The sequence below is a fragment of the Mchenga conophoros genome, linkage group LG10, assembly GCF_057382185.1.
Source record: "Mchenga conophoros isolate Kocher_MC1m ecotype Shallow Benthic linkage group LG10, M_conophoros_male_GT1.1, whole genome shotgun sequence".
Lineage (NCBI taxonomy): Eukaryota > Metazoa > Chordata > Actinopteri > Cichliformes > Cichlidae > Mchenga > Mchenga conophoros.
Window position 1 is genome coordinate 17,929,087 of NC_140535.1, and position 24,406 is coordinate 17,953,492.

Consider the following 24,406-nt stretch of genomic DNA (forward strand, 5'->3'; position numbering starts at 1 on the left):
AATCCATCAACATGGCTGGAGAGTTGGTAGTTATATGCAGTCTGTATAAGTGTGGTTAATCCAATGAAGATTTGTAAGGAGATGGCAGTTACTGTGAATTTACAGCAGTTACACAGTGATTAGTAATAAACAGAGCCAGTGAGAGTGAGTGGATATAAGAAAGTCAGTGACTCAGGTGTGTCGATTGGTTCTGTTTGTGAGACTGGAGGAGACGTAGAAATCTTTTGTTTTAAATCTTAGTTAGGAAGATTCCTGTTTGAAAACAAGCACTTTTTGTGAGAAATACAAGAAGTACATCTGCAGAAAGCACACAGTTACATTCTGTCCATCATGTGGACAAAATCGAAAATGTTGAGCATTGAAAAACTGAGAACGTTGGGCAAGTTCAAAATACGTGTTTGTAAGAACGAAAAACCAAATTGTTCCTAAAATAGTTATGGAAAGTCACTGTTGTATGTCTGTGTTCTACATATTTATCTGATGGAAAATAAAGGTGCTATTGTTTTATTGCAGTTTCTTGACAATTCTGAGTGGATTTACACAGTATGGGTCAAAATGACCCGCAACAAAATCAATGTCACTTTTTTGTTTTTCAACATAATACAAGGGTTAATTTCCAAAACTTCCATATGATCTTCAATTTGTAGCAGATCCACTATCACACAGCAGCTGGAGCAGTTTCAAATGGAGGTCAGTCCACTGCTGCCACCTGTGGCCAAATACCATAGCCCACTACTAGATTAACTTGCTATGATGACATTGAGTAGAGGCTGAGTGGCTGCACTTACCCCTGGTACATCCAAATCTACCCACAAACATGTTGAAAGATGCAATGGCAGCAATGTGGCTTGTCAACACTGAAAACAATCAGTAAGCAAAGACATCAGGGATCACTTTTTTCTGTTTATTTAACATGCACAACATTTGTAGTCGCCTTCTGCACAGGGGAAGTCCACACACACTGTGTGGTACCACTTTCCACAGAAGGTGCATTCAATCTACAAGACTGAATGAGAAAGTCAGGGTCATTGTCTGACTGTTTATTACTAATCACTGTGTAACTGCTGTACATTCACAGTAACTGCCATCTCCTTACAAATGTTTATTAGATTAACCACACTTATACAGACTGTATATAACAACCAACTCTAAAATGTTTGTTCGCAGAGAAAAGACACAGACTACGGTAACGACATGTGATGTTACAAAACTAGTGAAATATTAGTGTCATTTCATTCATTTCAAAGGTTTATTTGCATGACGCACAAACAGACACAATTGAAAGGTACAAATGTATTGTGCATGAAACGAATTCAGACGTGCTGCAGATGTGTGTCACAAGTTGATCTGGCTGTAGGCTGTGGCACTTGGCCAGTGGTGGCACTGGTTGACTCGAGTCCATGTTAGTGCACACAAAGTAAACTGCTCGCTTTAGTTGTGAAGCAAAAACGCTGAATTCGGAGAAACAAACCGTGTGAGGGGAACGATAACGACAACAAGAGTCTCCCGATCGTTTACTCTTGTTGTCCTGTGAACAACATCGGCATGGTGTTAATTGTTTGCTGTTTTCGCGATCGCGTCGCGCATGAGGATAACCCTAGGTAAACTCGCCACATTTTTAAACATTTTGTTGTTCAACAGCATCAAGACTGACGGAGTGTGTTTGAGATAACCTCACAAGTGTCACAGATGACACATTTGGCGTTTTTTTGCTAGTCTGTAGGTAGCAGCTCCTGAAACGGAAGTCTGCCACACATCTGTTCGACTAACGCCAGTTGATCTAAACGCCAGTAGATCTGGAACACCGGCAGCCTCGCCTCTGTCAGTGCGCCTCAGGGCGGCTGTGGCTACAATTTAGCTTGCCATCACCAGTGTGTGTGAATGGGTGGATGACTGAACGTGTAAAGTGCTTTGGGGTCCTTAGGGACTAAGTAAAGCGCTATACAAATACAGGCCATTTACTTAATGCTGAAATCTAATCTATTGTATTAAATGGGTATGCTTGTAGTTTGGGTAATTTTGTTATGTCAACAAGTTCTGTTTTAAAACTTAATCTCTTGTTAACTGTTCAGATTGCTGAGGTGATTGATGATCGACCTGAGGAAGTGAAACAGATGGAAGTTTTTAGGACCAGCAACAGATGGAAAGCAATTGGAGGTAAATAAGAAGTCACAGAAGTAGGGGGGGATTTGTGCAATATTAAGTTAAGACTGTTGTTTACTATAGTTTTACTTCCTCTCCTAAAAGTGGATCAAAATGATGACACAGAGGAAGGAAATGGAAAAGAACATCAAAATACAGAGGCTGGCTCATTAAGCAGAGGTCGACATGACTCACCCGAGTTGTCTTCAAAGAGAAGAGGACAGGATTCTCCTGTCAAAAAGACCCGGCATGACTCTCCAGACATCTCTCCACCAAAGAGAAGTCGGAAGTACTCTCCGGATGTCTCTCCTCCCAGGACAAGACGTCACGACTCTCCAGATGTCTCTCCTCCCAGGACTAGACCTCACGACTCTCCAGATGTCTCTCCTCCCAGGAGAAGACGTCATGACTCTCCAGATGTCTCTCCTCCCAGGACTAGACCTCATGACTCTCCAGATGTCTCTCCTCCCAAGAGAAGACGCCACGACTCTCCAGATGTCTCTCCTCCCAGGAGAAGACGTCATGACTCTCCAGATGTCTCTCCTCCCAGGACTAGACCTCATGACTCTCCAGATGTCTCTCCTCCCAGGAGAAGACGTCATGACTCTCCAGATGTCTCTCCTCCCAGGACAAGACGTCACGACTCTCCTGATGTCTCTCCTCCCAGGACTAGACCTCACGACTCTCCAGATGTCTCTCCTCCCAAGAGAAGACGCCACGACTCTCCAGATGTCTCTCCTCCCAGGAGAAGACGTCATGACTCTCCAGATGTCTCTCCTCCCAGGACAAGACGTCACGACTCTCCTGATGTCTCTCCTCCCAGGACTAGACCTCATGACTCTCCAGATGTCTCTCCTCCCAAGAGAAGACGTCATGACTCTCCAGATGTCTCTCCTCACAGGACTAGACCTCACGACTCTCCAGATGTCTCTCCTCCCAGGAGAAGACGTCACGACTCTCCTGATGTCTCTCCTCACAGGACTAGACCTCACGACTCTCCAGATGTCTCTCCTCCCAGGAGAAGAAGTCATGACTCTCCAGATCTCTCTCCTCCCAGGACTAGACATCACAACTCTCCAGATGTCTCTCCTCCCAAGAGAAGACGTCACGACTCTCCTGATGTCTCTCCTCCCAGGAGAAGACGTCACGACTCTCCTGATGTCTCTCCTCCCAGGAGAAGACGTCATGACTCTCCAGATGTCTCTCCTCCCAAGAGAAGACGTCACGACTCTCCAGATGTCTCTCCTCCCAGGAGAAGACGCCATGACTCCCCAGACTTGTCACCACCAAGACAGTGTTCAGGAAAGTCAGAAAAAATGCAAAGTAAAGGTGAGTGATCCATTTAAATTGTAAAGTGGAATCTGGTGTGGCATATGAATAAAAGTAAAAAGCAGAGACCCATTTAACATGAGTTTTGAATTGAAATTTATTTTAAAGACATAGCTTGATCTAATAATAAATCTTTAATTTTTGTTCAAAAGGCATTACAAAATGAAAATTAACAAATTAACTGTGTCTTTGTCAGATTCAGCCTCCAACAAAAGCAAGCTCAGCTCATCCTTGTTAAGTAAAAAACGCTCACCGGATCCTCATCGGTCAGCGGTGGCTAAGAAGGGTCAGAATAGACATGATTCAGACTCGGATCCGTCTCCCCCGAGGAAAAGGCCCCTGAAGGGAAACGCCTCAGACTCCGACCAATCTCCCCCAAGGAGGCCCTCAAAAACTAAACGGGGCTCAGACTCTGACCAGTCTCCACCCAGGGGGCAGCCACCGAGTGGAAGGGACTCGGATGGAGATTTGTCACCACCTCGTAGGCCAGGCCAGTCACAGGTAAGCAGACTGTGTTGGAACAAAGATTAATGTCAAATCTGATTTCACTCAAATGTTATATTTTTCAATTGTCTTTTTTTTTTTTATAACCAGGGCCAAAGGATGCTATCTGGTGGAAAGGCAGGCCTGGTTTCTGTGGACATTTTAAGGAAAGAGCAAAAGGAGAACAGACGCAGAGAAAAACACAATCAGCCACTTGAAGGTTTCATCAACTTTTCTCTCTTAAGATTTTTTTACACCCATTGATTGAAGAGCTTCATACAGCTTTGCATCTCATTTCAGCTTATCATCTATATTGTCGTATTTTATTTAGTCCTAAAATTAAATAATGAAGTTTCTACATACTTACCCATTCATCCCCTTTGACCAGATGAATCGCGTAACGCTCAGGCGATTTTCAGAGACAAAAGTGGCAAAAGCAGGGATCTGAATTCAGAGAGAAATGAACAGAAAAAGAAAGCTGGTGAAAAAGCGGCAACAGACGAGAAATACGCTCAGTGGGGAAAACGGTAAATGTGCATGATCATTTCAAATATCACAGTTTATGTGATTATATCCACATAAAAAATTATAAAAGTGGTTCAATGGTTTATGTTAAAATGTATGTATAGGTTGGCACAGATCCAGATGCATCACCAGAAACTTAAGGAAGCGCTGCGCGAAGCCCTTAAGCCACTTGAGGATCTTGACCGCATGTTGAGAGAACAGGAAAGAGAAGGCGATCCTATGGCTGCAATGCGCAGGCGTAAAAAGGACCGTGGCACAAAAACACAAGATATTTAACATTACATATGTTTTATTTTATTTATGACTTTATTTTATTTCACCAGGTCAATCCTTGTAAGAAGCTTTTAAATAGCAGCAGTTTTGCTTTTGCTACTGTTTGTATTTTTATTTATTTGTATGTTTGTTTTGATTTTTGTAGAGAAACCTCGATATAAAGGCCCTGCTCCACCTCCAAACCGGTTCAATATTCCACCGGGGTACCGCTGGGACGGAGTTGACAGGTAGAGTTTGTGCATCGGTGACAGAGGAAAACTGTTGAGGACAGAACTGTAGTTTAATATTGAATGTTTTTAATACACACATCAGTTTGTCATTTTGCACATTAATGGTAAAGAAATTGTGATCATTTTTTTCCACGTCTATATTAAATTTGCGCCTAATTGAATGGATTGTCTTTGGCCTTTTAGCTTGTCGTATCATAATTAATAGGGTTATTTTATTTGTGTCTTGCAGGTCAAATGGTTTTGAACAGAAACGCTACCAGAGGATGGCAGATAAAAAGGCTGTGCAGGAAGCGGCCTATAAATGGAGTGTGGAGGATATGTAAAGGCTTTCAGAAAATGATGAATCTGGAGCAGAGCTAAAGAGCACACCTTCTCAACCTTTATGTATAATTGTTATGCTGTTAGAACAACAAGACTAGATGCATCTACGCAGCAAAAGTTCTTTTTTAAATAAACTACATAGAAGAATTTGTTTCACCTTTCCAAACCCTTTTGATACTGTACCATGTGTATCAGATGGAACTGTACAGAAAAATGAAGTGAAGCATGTTCACAATTTTTGTAAGAAGTTATTCACCGTGGAGCAGAAGCTGTTGTGGTTTCAGTGTTTTATTAAAGAATGTTTTTGTAATGCATTGTCCCAAGAGTGTTCAGGCACCTGTAACTTGGATAGCATTTGACATTCAGTCTTTTTAGATCATTTTATACACTTACCACCCATTTTATTAGGCAACAGTAACTCAAATAACCGCTTGTTACAACCAACATATTTTGGTCCTGGACATAGAAATAGAGACATGTCCCTCATGACTCCAAAATGAAACATAGTGCACAGCAACCAAATGCTGAAAGAGAGTGTCCACAGCTGACTGTCGATGGTATGGTATAGCTGTGAGGGTTTTGTGTACAAGATAAATGCACATTTGAGAGTTCTGTGGTGTAGCTAAAAAAGACTGACCTACAGAGATGTGAAAAAAGCGGCATTCAAATAAGTCATTCCTTGCCATATTAATCAGGGAGTACATACACTGACAGGATGCTGTGACTCTCACAGTGAGGGAATCAGGTTGGGCTCTAATATTTTTTCTAGCAATGTCCGATTCAGTCTAACATCTGTAAAAGTTTTAAGGCACTTTCCACCAGCACTGTCAAAAAGAATTATGGAAGAATGATTTGTAGAATCAAGGAATCGGTGTCCTGGTTGCACATGCTAGACCAATGGCTTAATAACACAACAATGCTATTGCCTTTAATCTGTCACTATCTATGCTATTGATTATGGTGTAACTATATAAAAAAAATTTTTTTTAAAGTGACAGTATTGTGCAATGAATAAAACGTTTTATTTATAAACTTTTTATTTTTATAAAAAGTATTATTTATTATTAATAATAATTAACCTTACTTCATACTTGCAAATTTGTCGACTGATGCTATAATTAATCTACGTTATCTATTTTTAATTTAAGTTTTAAGTTGGTCTAAGTATCTTAGCACAGCGGAACTCTAGTATCCTTAGTCGGGCGAGTAGGGGGACTTTAAAATGTGACACACTGGACCCCGTTTCATTACGGAATGTTTTTGTTGATGCACTTGGAAGAGTGAATAGATTCAGCGGTACTGGTGTGGTTTAACGCGTAATTGGCGACTAATGCAGAGAAATATTAGCCCTGAAAACTGTTTGTAAAGCCCGCCAGTCTCCTGTGTAGTGATGGCCAAATGAAGCTTTCCGAAGCACTGAAGCTTGTATTGAAAAACGGTTCATTACTCGAAGCTTTTCAACACAGTCCTCTCCGGTGACATCTGGTGGTGAAAATTTTGAAGAGCAGCTTGAATCTGCAAAATAAAACGGACTGCTCAATTATCACTGCTCACTCAAGAGTGGAGTTCTCTCTGATATTGGGCCACCGTTCCGTTGCTTTGAACATGTAATTGGTTTTGTTTTCTCGATTGGGGGGCTGAAAAAAATGTAATGCGTATTTGCGTAATACATTTTGATCAATAAACTTTCCCTATTTAAACATGCACTATGGTGGCCTTTCTTTGCCCATAACTCCTTGATGTTGGTAAATACAATAAGTGAGCAATATATATAATATACATATGATAATGCACAGCACATTATGGAGTATGCCCCTGCTGTGAAGTCCTGCCTCCATCTACTTGTCGTTTAATCAGCTGGACAGGTTCATACAAAATATTAGATTAGGCCAATTCCTATACATATTTTTGACCTAGGGGTGGGATTGATTGTGAACTGGAAAGGGAAAATGCTTAGGAAGCTGAGTAGGGCTGCATCGTCACTGATTTGTAGAATCATTTTGATTCGATACAGGATCCGATTCAATTTGATTGGAATCTGGAAAGTTTTGCCTCAGTCAGAAATATTACAAGTCTGATCATTTAACAGTATATATCCATAATTTCGTATCTATTAAAAGAAAGCTGACACATGTGAGACTTAATTAGAGATGTAAACAGAGAGTTATGAAACCTGCAGCTGCAGAAGCCAGCGGGGAAAAAAAGAGGCAAACACAGCGCGGACCCGCCGACACATCAAAATCTGACTCTGACGCGTCGGGTCCGCGCTCTGTGTTCACGTTTGTATGCAGAATCCGTAAACCTGCTCCCAGTTACTGTTTTAGCTGCATGGTGTTTGACGACATGTTGTGAGGTTTAACCTGAGATGCTGGCGTTTCAGGCATAATAACGTTAATTTACAAATCGACACGGGATTTTAATGAATCAATATCACTTTATTCAATTTAGCATGGATTGTAATCAGAAAGGCGATAATCAAAACCCACCCCTAATCAAGAACTTGCAAAGTAAAATCATGATCAATGTAAGGTAGCCCTTTTGTTATTTACAGTTAACAAGAGGATTAGTGTTACTGTGCGCTGGCTGAGTCTGTTTCTTTTCTTAGAAATAGTTTCTCCTGCCCTGAAGAAAATCCACTTGCATGGAACAGAAGAGGCTGTGGAGTGCAGGAACTACACTGCAAGCTGGTAGATATGCAGGTATTCCTGGGTCCTGCAGACTATCACCTAAAAACAATAAACAAAATGATTTTCTAAACTGTGTAGCAATGTCATGTACGTATAGTGTCAAATACATTTTTGTAGTCTTCATCAGCTTTAATTCACATGGAAGTGTTCCTAAAGTCATATGCTGTAATGATATTTACATTATGAAAACATGATTTTGGACATTTCAAGTTTTTCACTTCGGCAGATAAAATGAATTGAGCAAAATCAACTCAAAATATTCCCACACGCCAGAATGTCCTCTCTTCCTCGCTGGCTCCATATCTGTCAGTGGAATGATCACCTCTTCGCTCTCTGTCACCATCAACACACTCCACGAATCCCGTGGATGATTCACTTCCTTATATCTGTTTGAATCAGGTACCGAAGCAGTTACGTGCGTAATGAAGCTTCGGACGTCACTGGTCACGTGACTTTTGCCAAACGAAGCAAGCCTCGACACAGTGCTTCTGAACCAGTGTGTTGTTTTTTTCGACACACGCTCCGGAGCGTCAGCTTCAAGCGGGCCATCACTACTGACTGGAGTCCGATAGCGAAGGTGTACGACCCGCTGAAAGCTGGTAGCATCGACGGCACAGACGTGGAACCCCATGATCGAGCGGTCTGGAGGGCCATGGGTGCCCGGTACAAGCCCAACAAAGGCGTCGTTGGAGACCCACTGCTCACGCTTTTGTGTCCCGCTTGAACCCACAGACCACCGAAGATAAACTACACAAAGTGTTCTCTAAGTACGGAGACATCCAGCGGCTCCGGCTGGTCCGGGACATTGTCACGGGTTTCTCCAAAGGATATGCCTTCATTGAGTACAAAGAGGAGCGATCTGTGGTCCGGGCCCGCCGGGACGCCAACAAGCTGGTGGTCGACCAGCATGAAGTGTTCGTGGATTTTGAGCAAGAGAGGACTCTTAAAGGATGGGTGCCGCGGCGGCTCGGCGGCGGGCTTGGAGGGAAAAAGGAATCCGGACAGCTGCGGTTCGGCGGCAGGGACAGGCCTTTCCGTAAACCCATCAATCTCGGGGTAGACCCGGTGCAGGAACGAGGTGGTGGTGGTGGTGGAGGGAGGGAGTGGGACAGACCAAGCGGGAGAGCCAGAGACGATCGGGACCGACACAGAACAGCAGAGTGGGGCAACAGAGGAAGGAGAGATGACCGGGACAGAGGCCGAGAGTGGGATGACCGCAGGCACGGAGACAGGAGCAGGCACCGGGACCGGAGATGAAGCATGTGGCTGCACTTCAGCACTTCAGCTTTCAAAGGAGGACAGTGAATGAGTGTGTGACTTGGATAACTGTTTGTGTGAAAGGTTACTTTTTTGTATGCTGATATTCTTCAGATTGTACTGTATGGTAATCAGGACTCTGCCTGTGGCTGTCATATTCAGTTCTTCTCAGGGAAGTCTCAGGAATGACAAAGTAGGGTTGTTGTGTTTTGTTGGGGTTTTTTTTTTTTTTTTACAAGTCTTTATTCTAGCGAAAAAATTACAATACGGGTGGTGTCCAGCCAAATGAGACTTACATCCATCATGTCAAACATGAGCGCCAGCAGCCAGAATCACTGCTTAAGAGTCCAATTGGATTGCTTTGGGAAATCGGAACTGTACTTTTATACAGTTATCATAAATATTATTACCCCACATATACAATTCAAATTTTATTTCTTGCAATTTAAGTCCCAACAGACTTTTTTCCCCATTTACTACAGAATGTTGTTTATCATTTAGATAAACTGAGACAAACAAAACTGCATTTCTTTTTCTGATATTAAGATATTCCAGGGATTAAATGCATAGTTAAACTTCTTTTCACTGACAGAAAGGGAAGTTTCGCTGGTCCGGCCCACTCAAGGTCAAAGGCTATATGTGACTCACAATGTAAAATGAGTTTGCAGTTTTGTTTTGTTTTTAAAAAAGCATAAGTTTAAGAGCACATTGTCAGCCCCATTTCTTTTTAAAAAATGTAAATCAGATTATATCATAAACAATAAAATTCGTCATTGTTTTGAAATCTAAGGTGTTACTGTTTGTCAAAGTGTTGCAACATGTTTAAGATTTCCCAAGTTGGGTAGTTTTCCAGTGTAGCCTCATGTGACCCCTGTTTTCAGAGTTGGTAATGATGTGTTGTGCAAGATTTATACTTGAGGGAAGAAAACTCAGTATTCAAACACATTTACTCCTTTTTCCATATACATGCAACTCAGGAATTTGAATCAAATGCTTACTCAGCTCTTACTCAGCCATCTGATCCTCGGTCCTGCCCAGTGAGGTCAATCAGCTTTCGGTTATGGGTCACTGGGTGGATTCTTAAACTGTGCACAAGTATTTCTGAAGTCATCAATATGAAAGATGACGGGAAATGAATCTCTTATTTCATTAAAAGGTAATTCTCTAATGTACCAGAAAAAAACAAGAGGCAGAACTGACTTTTATTTCCAAGTATGTTCTGAGTAGTAAGCTGTCAATTGTAGTGTTATTTATACGAAGAGACAATGAAGTTAGTGCAAACACATATACGTCAAACACACTGAAAACTGAGGCTTTTTTCCACTGGTTTGTGTTTATTACTGTATGATTATTGGGAATACATGCTGGGACAAGACAAATTTCAAGCATTTGTTAAATATGACTTTGACATTTAATATTAATCATGCATGTATGCAAACATGCAAGATGATTTCCACTGCCGCTTAGAAGTCATGCTTAGCTGGTCTTTGCCTTCCACCGTACCCGACATTCACGATGGGCCAGCCTGGGTAAGTCTCTCTTTGGACCGTGCTGAAGTTGATCCTGTGAATCAGAAGAATCAGAGCACGCAGACACAGAGTAGCTGCTCCCTACATGAAGGACACTGTGATGATGATAAACCTGCTCTCACCTGAACGCAGGGTTAATGCCAATGTTGTCAGGCTGCGGGAAAGCAGGTGTCCGCCTCCTGTGGCAGGAGGATGGGGGAGGGAAGTCTTTCTGATACTGAGACTGCATCTGGGCTGTTTCCTGTTCGTTTTTTGCTGCTGCTGACATGTGATCACGGTTGCCTTCTTGCTCATTCCCTCTCACTTCTCTGTCCTCGCGTCTGTTTCCTCTTCCTGTTTATCATGAGGATGCAGGAGGAGAATGGTGAGATTCCTGTTGTGTGTTACAGCCTGCTGAAGGGTAATCAGAACTTTGCTAAAGGCAGAATTTCATCAACAGTAATCACACTTTCCATAAATAAACTTTCTTACTTTCTTGATCATACTACATGTATTACACTATTTGCTTTTTTCATTTTAATCTTGAGAGAATAATACTTTATACATAAATGAGATGAAATGTTCTTATGAATATAAATCATTTGCTTTGGATGTCGCAGAGCTGTGTGAAGGACACGGGAACACATACACAAATAATTACTGCTGAGGGCAATCCAATCCTGTGTCTGTGAGTAAGAGTGGCAGGAATTTCACTGCACAGCAGAGAAAACAATATCACTCCTCCAGATGCTCTGTGTCTATAACAGCATTTTCACATTTAACCTTATATGGTCTTTCTTATGTTCTATTTGAGGTATTAAATACTTTATTACAGTGTTTTTCAGTTTAATGGCAGTGTAGGGTTTTTTTTTTATCTAAGCTTTAATCACAAAATCACCTTTATAATCTCTACCATCTCTGCCTTCTCACTCATAGCACACTGCCCAAACCATTTCCAAGACACACACATGCACTGAACAGAAAGCCACAGCCTTGCGTGCCATCATAAATGAGTCTTATCTTTATACAGACATGATGAGTTTACTCTCTAGGGTGAGCCAAGTCTGTTGACCTTTGCCTGGATCTTGGTCTGGGATAGGCCTGAAGCAGAAAGCCTCACGTGATGTGGTCTCCATCTTAGCAGGTGTGTCCGGGTAGAGGAGGAATCCTAAAAAGGGTGAAATGTAGACTGTTGACTCTTGTTCCCCTTTTTTAACCCACTACTTTGGAGTGATTCCAGTTAAATCAAATCAAATCAAATCACTTTTATTGTCACATCACATGTGCAGGTACATTGGTACAGCACATGTGAGTGAAATTCTTGTGTGCGAGCTTCACAAGCAACAGAGTTGTGCAAAATTCAATAATGTAAACAAGCAAAACACAAGAATGGCTACATCTGAAACTAATAAATATATGTACAATATATAATAGTATATGCATTTCTGGATGTGTATACTAAATATTTTCCTACGTGTGTGTGTGTGTGTGTGTGTGTGTGTGTGTACACATATTTTACAAGTTTCACAGTTTCTGAAATCTTTCCAGTTAGGTCTCTTTTTCACAGCTTGTTTACTTTGCATATAAATTCTATAAAATATGCTTAATGACAGTGACAATTAATCATTCACACAGACCTGATTTTTGTGACAACAAAACAAAGTTTTATTTCTGTCTGTTTATTTAGAGATGTGCACCGAGATTAAAGCGAGATCAGAAATAATGACGGTAATTTTGAATCCTTTTGTTATTTCTTGACTAGGACATTGTTTCTATTTCTGTTTTACTCTTTTCAGTGTTTATAACTTTTCAGTGTTTATAACAGTGTTTATAACAATTGTTGATTTGTTCTGTTCTCATTGTATGACGAATTATGATGGCTGTTTGGTAGCCGTTTGCATACTATGCATACTCTCTCTCTCTCTTCATATGTGTGTGTGTGTGTGTGTACAACAGCTTTATGTTAATGTACAAATATGTTTATGTGGTTTCCATGGTTTTTGCATCTTCTTTAAGTGCGCGTCAGTCCATCTCGGAAATCGACAAGACTGGTAAGCTCTCAACTTGCTCTCCGTCTGATATGATCAGGGTTTTTTGTGTGTTTTCTTGAGGTTTTGCGACGCTGCGTGTTAAAGGCCTAGCAGCCGTCATTTAGCCAATGTGAGCCACTCTGTAAGAGCAGGTGGGAGGGAACAGCTGCTTCTGTTGTAAACGTGCTTCCGACTTGGAAATTTCCTCGGTCGAGTGGGTTATCTGGCATTTCCCCTCTTGAGTTTTCTAAACACTAATTTTTGTCGATATTTTAAGTTTGTTAGTTGGACAGAGTTAAATTAGATGTCGAAAGTTACTCTTGTCTACTGGTGTTTGTTATTTAAAAGGAATCTGACAAGATGATTCAAATAAAAACAAACGGTCAAAAACTAATATTTGGCTCTCACTTATGCTAGTCTGTTTTTGAATGTAAACAAATCATCCAATCTAACACAATTTCTGATACTTGTTTGCTGAAAGTTTAGGCGATGGTATGAGGGCAGTGTTTAATATAGCGTTATTTAACTATAAGCTATAAGAGACTTAGAGCTTTTTATTGTCATTGTGCAGTTTTTTGCACAGCGAAATTGGGTATAATCTGTTAATGTGGCTTTTGTATTTAGTTGTTGTTGTCCAAACTCACTGTACTGCTACCTAACCAGTGTAGGATTGATGTAGTATTTAAGTTTTCTTTCCCTTTCCCTTTTTCCAAAATAACAATGAGTTGTTGTTGATTTTTTTGTTTTGTTTTGTTTTCAGTTCATAAACGTATGTGTCTATGTTCCTAATGCAGCTATGAACAATGACCATAGTTGACAGATCTTCAGAAAAGTCTGACCACGAGTCAGCCGGACTCGGACCTGGAGCTGCTGTGTACAACAGTACACCCTCCTCTGAGGACCAGCCCAAGGACCAAGGGGCTGGTCCTCAGAGTACACCCTCCTCTGAGGACCAGCCCAAGGACCAAGGGGCTGGTCCTCAGAGTACACCCTCCTCTGAGGACCAGCCCAAGGACCAAGGTCAGAGCAAAGCCTGGCTTTTTTTCAAAATGTCTTTTTAAGCTGTTTGAAGATTTTTATTGTCAGACAGAATAGTTTTCCAACCAGTTTTAGCAAATATGGAACCACACTTTTTAGCCATTATTTACCCATATTTGTCAGAATTGGTTTTAGTAACGTACAGCTAATCTTTTTGCTTCTGCTTTCACACAAGTTTGACAACTGCTTTTGTGGGTGTTGTGTTGCTGCTTCCCTTCTCCGTTCATTCATCCAGTTATGTAATGCATCCAGCTTTGCATGATCAGTCACTTCAGCTCGTGATGCAATTGCTGTTTTTATATAAAGACCGGCAGCCCAACTTGTTTAGCAGAAACAAAGGAGAAGGCAAATTGTCCTATCTTTCTTCCTGAGGCTGTTTAGGAGTTTTTCACAGTGGCCAGAATCACATTATATAACTGTTAATAGTTGTAGCTATTACTGTGATGTCCTGACATGACTTTGCCATGTGCCAGTGTGTGGTTGTATAAGTAAGGTGGCATTAAATTATCTCCTTTTTAAAATGTATTGAAACAGATTTTTAGTAATAATTGTGGCTCTGTGTGTCAGTGATCAGCAGTGGCGATGGAATTGACTTGCCCCAGAAGGTGCTGTTCTCACCAGATCGGCTCAGCCTAAATTGGGCCCAGGTTCACCTCATTGGTGCAGGCCTCCAGAACATGGGGAACACCTGCTTCCTCAACTCAGCCCTGCAGTGTCTCAGCTACACCCCTCCTTTAGCAAACTACATGCTGACGCGGGAGCACTCCAAAACATGTACGTTTATTTCACCAACAGTGGTGTTACGCAGTCCTGCGCTGATTCTCACATTGTATCACTCCTTACTCACTCAGTATTTTGTCTCTGTCTCTGCTGCAGGTCATGAGCCAGGGTTCTGTATGATGTGTACCATGCAAAACCACATCATTCAGGTTTTTACCAACTCTGGGAATGTCATTAAGCCCATTGGTGTACTCAATGAGCTTGGGTGTAAGTGGATGACTGTTGTTGCTGTGCTCTGTGCAAAGTGTTTACCTATATTTTAATGATAGGAGGCGCTGTGTGACTGTTTACCTTTTGTAATTTTGGAGGGAAATAATCTGGAGGGATTTTGAATTCTGTTTTTAAATAAGTGTAAACTTGCATTTAACTGTGGTATCCTTTACAATAATTCACCTCCTGCTTTGTTTTTTGGTTCTGTTTTTCCTCGGTCCCCTCACACAGGGATTGCAAACCACTTCCGCTATGGAAGCCAGGAAGATGCTCATGAATTCCTGCGGTGCACAGTGGATGCTATGCAAAGGTCCTGCTTACCTGGAACCAAGTGAGTGTCATTTTACATTGCATGCATTCTAAACAAGTTAAACACACAAAAATATTTTTACTTGGGCTTGACAGTGTTTGCACTTTATTATGTAGTAAGATCCATAATTAGCTACGTAGAGGTAACACCGTGACAGTAGGAGAATATGAAATAAATCCTTTATCCTGTTTTTCAGGAAGTGCAGTTTATACTAGTTCCTTTTAACTATTAATGCTTCAATTGCTGAGAGTATTTTTCAGAAATGCAGATTCCTCAGTCTCTTGCCTGACTGACACCTCAGTTTACATACTAGGCAAGCCACTTGATATAATACCTCATTATTATATCAAGTTTTTTAATGAACTTGACTGCTCCAACACAGAAAGTATTCTTACACTGGGTGTGGTAGCTTGTTTTGGTAACAGGGCTTGAAAAGATCAGAAGCGGCTTAAACGTGTAGTAAAACAGGTGTCTGGGATTATGGCAGAGAGCTGCCAGACTTAGTGTCTAGTATAGATTTCTTCTGAGGCAACAGGGTAAGCAGTGTGAGCAGGAGCACTCAACCCCTCAGGTCATCTCTTATTCACCCTAATGGCATTAGTGCTATTATTGCAGCAGCAAAATTCAGAAAATCCAGGTTTTTCTATGTGTTACTATAGAGCTTCGAAGTCTATGTGCACATTTAACCAAAACTACACGTTTAACAGATGCACTGGGCTGAGTGTTGTGCTTCTTGTTAGACTCCTAAAAATAATTTATTAATTCATTTCTTTTTTTAAGAACCTAAAGTGTCAATTCTCATCAAATCAATTCTTCCCGTGTAGCAGCAGATGGCCTCTTAAGTAATTAATCGTGCTCCAATTCCTCCTATTGTCTTTTCTGCTACTTGAATACTGTAAAGTGATTGTCTGGTTCCAAAATGCTAAAAAATAAATGGTCAGTCAGTTAATTGTTGCACTGTCCTTATTAGTTAACTTTTGTGCTTTATCTTTTTATTATAGATTGGACAGGCAAACGCAGGCAACCTCTTTCATCCATCAAGTGTTTGGCGGGTACCTAAGATCCAGAGGTAAGTCACTGTTTTTTAAGGTTTGATTTATTTTTCTTTTATTTGCCTTTTTATGTCTTACAGCTTGTGCGATACTCATAGCACTGATTTCTGTTTCAGTTAAATGTTTAAACTGCAAAGCTGTCTCAGATACATTTGACCCTTTTCTGGATGTCACTCTGGAAATTAAGGTAATTGGACAACATTCAAAGTGACGTTGCTACTATGTATTCTCTGCATTATGGAGTGTGAGGTTTTTCCTCTCTCTCTCTGTTCATATAGACTGCTCCAAATGTCTCCAAAGCTCTGGAGCAGTTTGTCAAGCCAGAACAGCTGGGTGGTGAAAATGCTTATAAATGCACCAAGTAAGTCAAAGAGATGCCAAACCATGATGAGTTTTAGTGTTTAGGTGTGATTTTTGTCAACAAGCTGAATGTTTGTTTCCTTCAGGTGCAACAAAATGGTAACGGCCTCAAAAAGATTTACAATCCATCGCAGCGCCAATGTGCTCACCATCTCACTCAAACGCTTTGCAGACTTCAGTGGAGGCAAAATCACAAAGGCAAATGGCCAACAGTGTCTGCTTAAGTCATAAAGATACATGACAGATGCTTTGTTTTATTATAAAACAGGATATTTGCATGTAATGTTTGAATTTTTTTGTTTGGTGGTCATCAGGATGTGAAGTATTTGGAGCATCTGGATCTGCGGCCCTTCATGTCGCAGTCCCACGGGGAGCCCCAGCTCTACAGGCTGTATGCTGTGCTGGTTCACTCTGGATTGAGTTGTCATACTGGACACTATTTCTGCTATATTAAGGTACTGGCTGTGCCCGAATCTGTTTGAATGCTGCTGTTGCGTAGTACAAACAAACAAACACCATAAACAACACATTTCAGCAGAAAACTACTTTGTATGCATTGAAAGAAAGAAAAAAAAGACCCCTATATAACCATAAGATTCTTCTTTTTAGCTCAAATTCAATTCAGAAACTGAATCTGCTGTGTCACATCTCTCTCATTCTGTCTCACAGGCCAGCAATGAGCAGTGGTTTCAGATGAATGACTCGTCCGTGTCAGTCAGTGACATTAGCACTGTTCTCAACCAGCAGGCCTATGTCCTCTTCTACATCAAGTGAGTAAACATCGGTATTTTTAAACATTCTAGGCTTATTCCTTCAGTAGAACTTTTCCCATCATTATTTAATAATGTAGACATGTTTATTCTCACTTTTCTTGTAGAAAATGTATTATTATAACCTAATGTTATAATGTTGATGCTTTGTCATGGTTAATATTCTTTTTTCCATGTCATCAGGTGCACAGATGTGGGAAAAACTGGGGACTACAGCCACTTGAACCATAACGCTGGCATATCTGGTCAGGCATCTCCCCAGCCGGTGGTGAGCCCACGCACCATCGCCACCATGCCTCACAACAGTGTTGGCTTCATAGGTCCCCAGCTGCCACCACACATGAACAAGGTACTTCCTCACCTGAGGGTACTGATAATGTTGTTGTTTTTGTTAAACCCAGTGTTTCATGCAAAACACATTTGTACCTTTCAATTGTGTCTGTTTGAAAAGAATGAAATGATATCATATATTCCTTATTGGCCTACATTTGTACAAAATTCCAAATTATATACACAAAGTCATAGAAATCACTGCTCCAATTGGTCATCATGATTTTAATATTCTCTTTTTCCATAACAATGAAATACGCCTTGGACAAATATGACACGTCAATATTTCATTAGTGTTGTCACATCACATCCTGTAAGCATCGTCTGTCTGTGTCCTTTCTCTGGAAATTAATATTTCCAGCCAATATAGGCAATCCATCAACATGGCTGGAGAGTTGGTAGTTATATGCAGTCTGTATAAGTGTGGTTAATCCAATGAAGATTTGTAAGGAGATGGCAGTTACTGTGAATTTACAGCAGTTACACAGTGATTAGTAATAAACAGAGCCAGTGAGAGTGAGTGGATATAAGAAAGTCAGTGACTCAGGTGTGTCGATTGGTTCTGTTTGTGAGACTGGAGGAGACGTAGAAATCTTTTGTTTTAAATCTTAGTTAGGAAGATTCCTGTTTGAAAACAAGCACTTTTTGTGAGAAATACAAGAAGTACATCTGCAGAAAGCACACAGTTACATTCTGTCCATCATGTGGACAAAATCGAAAATGTTGAGCATTGAAAAACTGAGAACGTTGGGCAAGTTCAAAATACGTGTTTGTAAGAACGAAAAACCAAATTGTTCCTAAAATAGTTATGGAAAGTCACTGTTGTATGTCTGTGTTCTACATATTTATCTGATGGAAAATAAAGGTGCTATTGTTTTATTGCAGTTTCTTGACAATTCTGAGTGGATTTACACAGTATGGGTCAAAATGACCCGCAACAAAATCAATGTCACTTTTTTGTTTTTCAACATAATACAAGGGTTAATTTCCAAAACTTCCATATGATCTTCAATTTGTAGCAGATCCACTATCACACAGCAGCTGGAGCAGTTTCAAATGGAGGTCAGTCCACTGCTGCCACCTGTGGCCAAATACCATAGCCCACTACTAGATTAACTTGCTATGATGACATTGAGTAGAGGCTGAGTGGCTGCACTTACCCCTGGTACATCCAAATCTACCCACAAACATGTTGAAAGATGCAATGGCAGCAATGTGGCTTGTCAACACTGAAAACAATCAGTAAGCAAAGACATCAGGGATCACTTTTTTCTGTTTATTTAACATGCACAACATTTGTAGTCGCCTTCTGCACAGGGGAAGTCCACACACACTGTGTGGTACCACTTTCCACAGAAGGTGCATTCAATCTACAAGACTGAATGAGAAAGTCAGGGTCATTGTCTGACTGTTTATTACTAATCACTGTGTAACTGCTGTACATTCACAGTAACTGCCATCTCCTTACAAATGTTTATTAGATTAACCACACTTATACAGACTGTATATAACAACCAACTCTAAAATGTTTGTTCGCAGAGAAAAGACACAGACTACGGTAACGACATGTGATGTTACAAAACTAGTGAAATATTAGTGTCATTTCATTCATTTCAAAGGTTTATTTGCATGACGCACAAACAGACACAATTGAAAGGTACAAATGTATTGTGCATGAAACGAATTCAGACGTGCTGCAGATGTGTGTCACAAGTTGATCTGGCTGTAGGCTGTGGCACTTGGCCAGTGGTGGCACTGGTTGACTCGAGTCCATGTTAGTGCACACAAAGTAAACTGCTCGCTTTAGTTGTGAAGCAAAAACGCTGAATTCGGAGAAACAAACCGTGTGAGGGGAACGATAACGACAACAAGAGTCTCCCGATCGTTTACTCTTGTTGTCCTGTGAACAACATCGGCATGGTGTTAATTGTTTGCTGTTTTCGCGATCGCGTCGCGCATGAGGATAACCCTAGGTAAACTCGCCACATTTTTAAACATTTTGTTGTTCAACAGCATCAAGACTGACGGAGTGTGTTTGAGATAACCTCACAAGTGTCACAGATGACACATTTGGCGTTTTTTTGCTAGTCTGTAGGTAGCAGCTCCTGAAACGGAAGTCTGCCACACATCTGTTCGACTAACGCCAGTTGATCTAAACGCCAGTAGATCTGGAACACCGGCAGCCTCGCCTCTGTCAGTGCGCCTCAGGGCGGCTGTGGCTACAATTTAGCTTGCCATCACCAGTGTGTGTGAATGGGTGGATGACTGAACGTGTAAAGTGCTTTGGGGTCCTTAGGGACTAAGTAAAGCGCTATACAAATACAGGCCATTTACTTAATGCTGAAATCTAATCTATTGTATTAAATGGGTATGCTTGTAGTTTGGGTAATTTTGTTATGTCAACAAGTTCTGTTTTAAAACTTAATCTCTTGTTAACTGTTCAGATTGCTGAGGTGATTGATGATCGACCTGAGGAAGTGAAACAGATGGAAGTTTTTAGGACCAGCAACAGATGGAAAGCAATTGGAGGTAAATAAGAAGTCACAGAAGTAGGGGGGGATTTGTGCAATATTAAGTTAAGACTGTTGTTTACTATAGTTTTACTTCCTCTCCTAAAAGTGGATCAAAATGATGACACAGAGGAAGGAAATGGAAAAGAACATCAAAATACAGAGGCTGGCTCATTAAGCAGAGGTCGACATGACTCACCCGAGTTGTCTTCAAAGAGAAGAGGACAGGATTCTCCTGTCAAAAAGACCCGGCATGACTCTCCAGACATCTCTCCACCAAAGAGAAGTCGGAAGTACTCTCCGGATGTCTCTCCTCCCAGGACAAGACGTCACGACTCTCCAGATGTCTCTCCTCCCAGGACTAGACCTCACGACTCTCCAGATGTCTCTCCTCCCAGGAGAAGACGTCATGACTCTCCAGATGTCTCTCCTCCCAGGACTAGACCTCATGACTCTCCAGATGTCTCTCCTCCCAAGAGAAGACGCCACGACTCTCCAGATGTCTCTCCTCCCAGGAGAAGACGTCATGACTCTCCAGATGTCTCTCCTCCCAGGACTAGACCTCATGACTCTCCAGATGTCTCTCCTCCCAGGAGAAGACGTCATGACTCTCCAGATGTCTCTCCTCCCAGGACAAGACGTCACGACTCTCCTGATGTCTCTCCTCCCAGGACTAGACCTCACGACTCTCCAGATGTCTCTCCTCCCAAGAGAAGACGCCACGACTCTCCAGATGTCTCTCCTCCCAGGAGAAGACGTCATGACTCTCCAGATGTCTCTCCTCCCAGGACAAGACGTCACGACTCTCCTGATGTCTCTCCTCCCAGGACTAGACCTCATGACTCTCCAGATGTCTCTCCTCCCAAGAGAAGACGTCATGACTCTCCAGATGTCTCTCCTCACAGGACTAGACCTCACGACTCTCCAGATGTCTCTCCTCCCAGGAGAAGACGTCACGACTCTCCTGATGTCTCTCCTCACAGGACTAGACCTCACGACTCTCCAGATGTCTCTCCTCCCAGGAGAAGAAGTCATGACTCTCCAGATCTCTCTCCTCCCAGGACTAGACATCACAACTCTCCAGATGTCTCTCCTCCCAAGAGAAGACGTCACGACTCTCCTGATGTCTCTCCTCCCAGGAGAAGACGTCACGACTCTCCTGATGTCTCTCCTCCCAGGAGAAGACGTCATGACTCTCCAGATGTCTCTCCTCCCAAGAGAAGACGTCACGACTCTCCAGATGTCTCTCCTCCCAGGAGAAGACGCCATGACTCCCCAGACTTGTCACCACCAAGACAGTGTTCAGGAAAGTCAGAAAAAATGCAAAGTAAAGGTGAGTGATCCATTTAAATTGTAAAGTGGAATCTGGTGTGGCATATGAATAAAAGTAAAAAGCAGAGACCCATTTAACATGAGTTTTGAATTGAAATTTATTTTAAAGACATAGCTTGATCTAATAATAAATCTTTAATTTTTGTTCAAAAGGCATTACAAAATGAAAATTAACAAATTAACTGTGTCTTTGTCAGATTCAGCCTCCAACAAAAGCAAGCTCAGCTCATCCTTGTTAAGTAAAAAACGCTCACCGGATCCTCATCGGTCAGCGGTGGCTAAGAAGGGTCAGAATAGACATGATTCAGACTCGGATCCGTCTCCCCCGAGGAAAAGGCCCCTGAAGGGAAACGCCTCAGACTCCGACCAATCTCCCCCAAGGAGGCCCTCAAAAACTAAACGGGGCTCAGACTCTGACCAGTCTCCACCCAGGGGGCAGCCACCGAGTGGAAGGGACTCGGATGGAGATTTGTCACCACCTCGTAGGCCAGGCCAGTCACAGGTAAGCAGACTGTGTTGGAACAAAGATTAATGTCAAATCTGATTTCACTCAAATGTTATATTTTTCAATTGTCTTTTTTTTTTTTATAACCAGGGCCAAAGGATGCTATCTGGTGGAAAGGCAGGCCTGGTTTCTGTGGACATTCTAAGGAAAGAGCAAAAGGAGAACAGACGCAGAGAAAAACACAATCAGCCACTTGAAGGTTTCATCAACTTTTCTCTCTTAAGATTTTTTTACACCCATTGATTGAAGAGCTTCATACAGCTTTGCATCTCATTTCAGCTTATCATCTATATTGTCGTATTTTATTTAGTCCTAAAATTAAATAATGAAGTTTCTACATACTTACCCATTCATCCCCTTTGACCAGATGAATCGCGTAACGCTCAGGCGATTTTCAGAGACAAAAGTGGCAAAAGCAGGGATCTGAATTCAGAGAGAAATGAACAGAAAAAGAAAGCTGGTGAAAAAGCGGCAAGAGACGAGAAATACGCTCAGTGGGGAAAACGGTAAATGTGCATGATCATTTCAAATATCACAGTTTATGTGATTATATCCACATAAAAAATTATAAAAGTGGTTCAATGGTTTATGTTAAAATGTATGTATAGGTTGGCACAGATCCAGATGCATCACCAGAAACTTAAGGAAGCGCTGCGCGAAGCCCTTAAGCCACTTGAGGATCTTGACCGCATGTTGAGAGAACAGGAAAGAGAAGGCGATCCTATGGCTGCAATGCGCAGGCGTAAAAAGGACCGTGGCACAAAAACACAAGATATTTAACTCAAAGAGAAGAGGACAGGATTCTCCTGTCAAAAAGACCCGGCATGACTCTCCAGACATCTCTCCACCAAAGAGAAGTCGGAAGTACTCTCCGGATGTCTCTCCTCCCAGGACAAGACGTCACGACTCTCCAGATGTCTCTCCTCCCAGGACTAGACCTCACGACTCTCCAGATGTCTCTCCTCCCAAGAGAAGACGCCACGACTCTCCAGATGTCTCTCCTCCCAGGAGAAGACGTCATGACTCTCCAGATGTCTCTCCTCCCAGGACTAGACCTCATGACTCTCCAGATGTCTCTCCTCCCAAGAGAAGACGCCACTACTCTCCAGATGTCTCTCCTCCCAGGAGAAGACGTCATGACTCTCCAGATGTCTCTCCTCCCAGGACTAGACCTCATGACTCTCCAGATGTCTCTCCTCCCAAGAGAAGACGCCACGACTCTCCAGATGTCTCTCCTCCCAGGAGAAGACGTCATGACTCTCCAGATGTCTCTCCTCCCAGGACAAGACGTCACGACTCTCCTGATGTCTCTCCTCCCAGGACTAGACCTCATGACTCTCCAGATGTCTCTCCTCCCAAGAGAAGACGTCATGACTCTCCAGATGTCTCTCCTCCCAGGAGAAGACGTCACGACTCTCCTGATGTCTCTCCTCACAGGACTAGACCTCACGACTCTCCAGATGTCTCTCCTCCCAGGAGAAGAAGTCATGACTCTCCAGATCTCTCTCCTCCCAGGACTAGACATCACAACTCTCCAGATGTCTCTCCTCCCAAGAGAAGACGTCACGACTCTCCTGATGTCTCTCCTCCCAGGAGAAGACGTCACGACTCTCCTGATGTCTCTCCTCCCAGGACTAGACATCACAACTCTCCAGATGTCTCTCCTCCCAAGAGAAGACGTCACGACTCTCCTGATGTCTCTCCTCCCAGGAGAAGACGTCATGACTCTCCAGATGTCTCTCCTCCCAAGAGAAGACGTCACGACTCTCCAGATGTCTCTCCTCCCAGGAGAAGACGCCATGACTCCCCAGACTTGTCACCACCAAGACAGTGTTCAGGAAAGTCAGAAAAAATGCAAAGTAAAGGTCAGTGATCCATTTAAATTGTAAAGTGGAATCTGGTGTGGCATATGAATAAAAGTAAAAAGCAGAGACCCATTTAACATGAGTTTTGAATTGAAATTTATTTTAAAGACATAGCTTGATCTAATAATAAATCTTTAATTTTTGTTCAAAAGGCATTACAAAATGAAAATTAACAAATTAACTGTGTCTTTGTCAGATTCAGCCTCCAACAAAAGCAAGCTCAGCTCATCCTTGTTAAGTAAAAAACGCTCACCGGATCCTCATCGGTCAGCGGTGGCTAAGAAGGGTCAGAATAGACATGATTCAGACTCGGATCCGTCTCCCCCGAGGAAAAGGCCCCTGAAGGGAAACGCCTCAGACTCCGACCAATCTCCCCCAAGGAGGCCCTCAAAAACTAAACGGGGCTCAGACTCTGACCAGTCTCCACCCAGGGGGCAGCCACCGAGTGGAAGGGACTCGGATGGAGATTTGTCACCACCTCGTAGGCCAGGCCAGTCACAGGTAAGCAGACTGTGTTGGAACAAAGATTAATGTCAAATCTGATTTCACTCAAATGTTA

General features: G+C 42.1%; 2 protein-coding genes and 1 pseudogene across 5 annotated transcripts; all 3 read left to right on the forward strand.

The window, feature by feature from the left end:
* Positions 1-1,366: 1,366 nt before the first annotated feature.
* LOC146565691 (uncharacterized) lies at positions 1,367-5,613 on the forward strand. Its single transcript, XM_085289017.1, has 8 exons — positions 1,367-1,601; positions 2,073-2,157; positions 2,248-3,471; positions 3,668-3,972; positions 4,066-4,174; positions 4,343-4,481; positions 4,584-4,979; positions 5,212-5,613. Exons 2-7 carry the CDS (start codon positions 2,115-2,117, stop codon positions 4,753-4,755), a joined length of 1,992 nt encoding a protein of 663 aa, XP_085145143.1. The 5' UTR covers positions 1,367-1,601; positions 2,073-2,114; the 3' UTR covers positions 4,756-4,979; positions 5,212-5,613.
* A 2,205-nt stretch (positions 5,614-7,818) lies between these two features.
* LOC146565692 (U11/U12 small nuclear ribonucleoprotein 35 kDa protein pseudogene) lies at positions 7,819-10,036 on the forward strand (annotated as a pseudogene).
* A 2,751-nt stretch (positions 10,037-12,787) lies between these two features.
* Positions 12,788-24,378, forward strand: LOC146565693 (uncharacterized). 4 transcript variants are annotated; one of them, XM_085289020.1, is made up of 18 exons: positions 12,788-12,806; positions 13,580-13,805; positions 14,391-14,597; positions 14,700-14,810; positions 15,045-15,144; positions 16,125-16,192; positions 16,292-16,362; positions 16,454-16,536; positions 16,622-16,733; positions 16,850-16,990; positions 17,205-17,305; positions 17,489-17,654; positions 20,080-20,164; positions 20,255-21,478; positions 21,675-21,979; positions 22,073-22,181; positions 22,350-22,488; positions 22,591-22,773. In XM_085289020.1, exons 2-18 carry the CDS (start codon positions 13,589-13,591, stop codon positions 22,760-22,762), a joined length of 3,411 nt encoding a protein of 1,136 aa, XP_085145146.1. In that variant the 5' UTR covers positions 12,788-12,806; positions 13,580-13,588; the 3' UTR covers positions 22,763-22,773. The 4 variants fall into 4 exon arrangements, with proteins under 4 accessions (XP_085145146.1, XP_085145148.1, XP_085145147.1 ...); XM_085289021.1 differs by lacking the exon at positions 12,788-12,806 and having other exon boundaries at positions 13,215-13,805; positions 17,489-17,573; XM_085289019.1 differs by lacking the exon at positions 12,788-12,806 and having other exon boundaries at positions 13,217-13,805.
* The last annotated feature ends 28 nt before the right edge of the window (positions 24,379-24,406 follow it).